At 32.9% G+C, this 2,173-nt stretch overlaps 1 protein-coding gene across 1 annotated transcript in view; it reads right to left on the bottom strand.

Moving 5' to 3' along the window:
- Positions 1-22: 22 nt before the first annotated feature.
- LOC105315070 (fibrillin-2-like) overlaps positions 23-2,173 on the bottom strand; it is a gene marked incomplete at its 3' end in the record, with an annotated part of 5,675 nt that continues 3,524 nt past the window's right edge. Inside the window, exons 19-27 of the mRNA XM_020004894.1 lie at positions 1,789-1,911; positions 1,618-1,743; positions 1,447-1,572; positions 1,287-1,400; positions 1,117-1,242; positions 941-1,063; positions 733-855; positions 146-268; positions 23-100 (exon numbers count right to left, since the gene is read on the bottom strand). Coding sequence (XP_019860453.1) covers positions 23-100; positions 146-268; positions 733-855; positions 941-1,063; positions 1,117-1,242; positions 1,287-1,400; positions 1,447-1,572; positions 1,618-1,743; positions 1,789-1,911 — 1,062 coding nt within the window. The remainder of the gene's footprint in view (positions 101-145; positions 269-732; positions 856-940; positions 1,064-1,116; positions 1,243-1,286; positions 1,401-1,446; positions 1,573-1,617; positions 1,744-1,788; positions 1,912-2,173) is intronic.

Raw genomic sequence — 2,173 nt, 5'->3', positions numbered from 1 at the left:
AAATTATAATACCCAACCTTACAGCTACAGTAGTAACTACCCATAGTGTTGGTACAGGTTTGATTACAGCCACCATTATTTTTATTGCACTCATTAATATCTAGAACAATGCCTGAATAAATGCACTTTTACAAAATCAACAAACCCGAGCAATTGTGTTCATTAAATGATAAAGTATATCCAGTTTTACATGAGCAGTCATAAGATCCAATAGTATTACTACAATAATGATCACAACCACCATTGAATGAGCTACACTCATTAATATCTAAAAATAAAGATATGACAACAATTGCTTGACTCTATAACAGTAAAATGCTTTTACATTAATTAAAATAGGCAATAGGCAACAATTAATTTGTTGACCGAATTCAATTTTCTTGGCTAGCATAGATCTAGATTGCTGATAAACTAGGTCTACGTACTGAGGCTTCTAACAGCACACTCATCATACACTGCATACTATCTCAGAATGCTAATATTATGATACATAAACATTGTAGTGCAAACTATGTGTCAGATGGAAATGGAAGGAGATAGCTAATTTAAATTTTTCTGCATCTTCTCTTGTTGGATAAATTTCTTGTTCCCATTTTTTGCAAGAGGAACTAGAAGGCAGGACTGATCTAGCTGCCAAAGGTGTAGTTTTAACAAGGCTTGCAAGTTTAAACAACAGTAGGCTAAATTATGTATAAACACAGGGTTTTAAGATCATTTCTGCTTAATACTAACCTATACATGTATAATTGTCATTGTCTAAATAATAGCCAGATTCACATTCACAGTAGTAACTGCCTTCTGTGTCTATACATGTGTGATTACAACCAGAAATGCCAAGATCACATTCATCAATACCTGTAGCATTATAAGAATGTTAATTGATAGGCTATATTAAGAGTAGATAAGGGGGTATACCCTCCTTATCTACTCTTATGGCTACCTTTGCATGTTATTCCATTGTCACTTAAAGTGTAACCAGTGTTGCAGCCACACTTAAATGAACCCACAGTATTATTGCAAATCTGATCACAAAGAACTATACTGTGTGAGCATTCATCATCATCTGAAATTAAATCAGTGAAACACAGAACTGATACTACTTGTGTAAGCTCTAACCTATGCAAGTGTGATTATTGCTACTATCAAAGATATACCCAGTATAACAACTGCAGTAGTAGCTACCATCAGTATTAGTGCATTGTTGAGTGCAATTATCAGTATCTAGCTCACATTCATCAATATCTACATGAAAAGTAATAATAATCATCCTTAAAAAATAATTATACCTAAGCAGAAAATGCTTCCATTGTAGCCAGGATTACAAGTGCAATAGTAGCTTCCCTTTTTATTAGTACAAACATGTTGACAACCTCCATTGTTAGTAAGACACTCATTAATATCTATAAATTATAATTTATGTTGAATATTTCTATAGGTAAAACATACCAGTACAGTCTGTAGTGCTACCATTAATGAAATCATATCCATCATAACATTCACAATTAAAACTTCCAGGAGTATTAATGCAAGTTTGAGAACAGCCACCATTATTATCCTCACACTCATTGATGTCTGTAAATAAATCAATATCATGTGTATTGTACTAATGTATTATACCAGAGCAATTCTCAGCAGTAACTGTCAAATTATAATACCCAACCTTACAGCTACAGTAGTAACTACCCATAGTGTTGGTACAGGTTTGATTACAGCCACCATTATTTTTATTGCACTCATTAATATCTAGAACAATGCCTGAATAAATGCACTTTTACAAAATCAACAAACCCGAGCAATTGTGTTCATTAGATGATAAAGTATATCCAGTTTTACATGAGCAGTCATAAGATCCAATAGTATTACTACAATAATGATCACAANCACCATTGAATGAGCTACACTCATTAGTATCTAAAAATAAAGATATGACAACAATTGCTTGACTCTATAACAGTAAAATGCTTTTACATTAATTAAAATAGGCAATAGGCAAGAATTAATTTGTTGACCGAATTCAATTTTCTTGGCTAGCATAGATCTAGATTGCTGATAAACTAGGTCTACGTACTGAGGCTTCTAACAGCACACTCATCATACACTGCATACTATCTCAGAATGCTAATATTCTGATACATAAACATTGTAGTGCAAACTATGTGTCCGATGGAAATGG

Source organism: Amphimedon queenslandica, unplaced genomic scaffold (assembly GCF_000090795.2).
Source record: "Amphimedon queenslandica unplaced genomic scaffold, v1.1 AMPQUscaffold_11863, whole genome shotgun sequence".
In the NCBI taxonomy this organism is placed as follows: domain Eukaryota; kingdom Metazoa; phylum Porifera; class Demospongiae; order Haplosclerida; family Niphatidae; genus Amphimedon; species Amphimedon queenslandica.
This window is presented reverse-complemented; position numbering and strand designations above follow the sequence as displayed.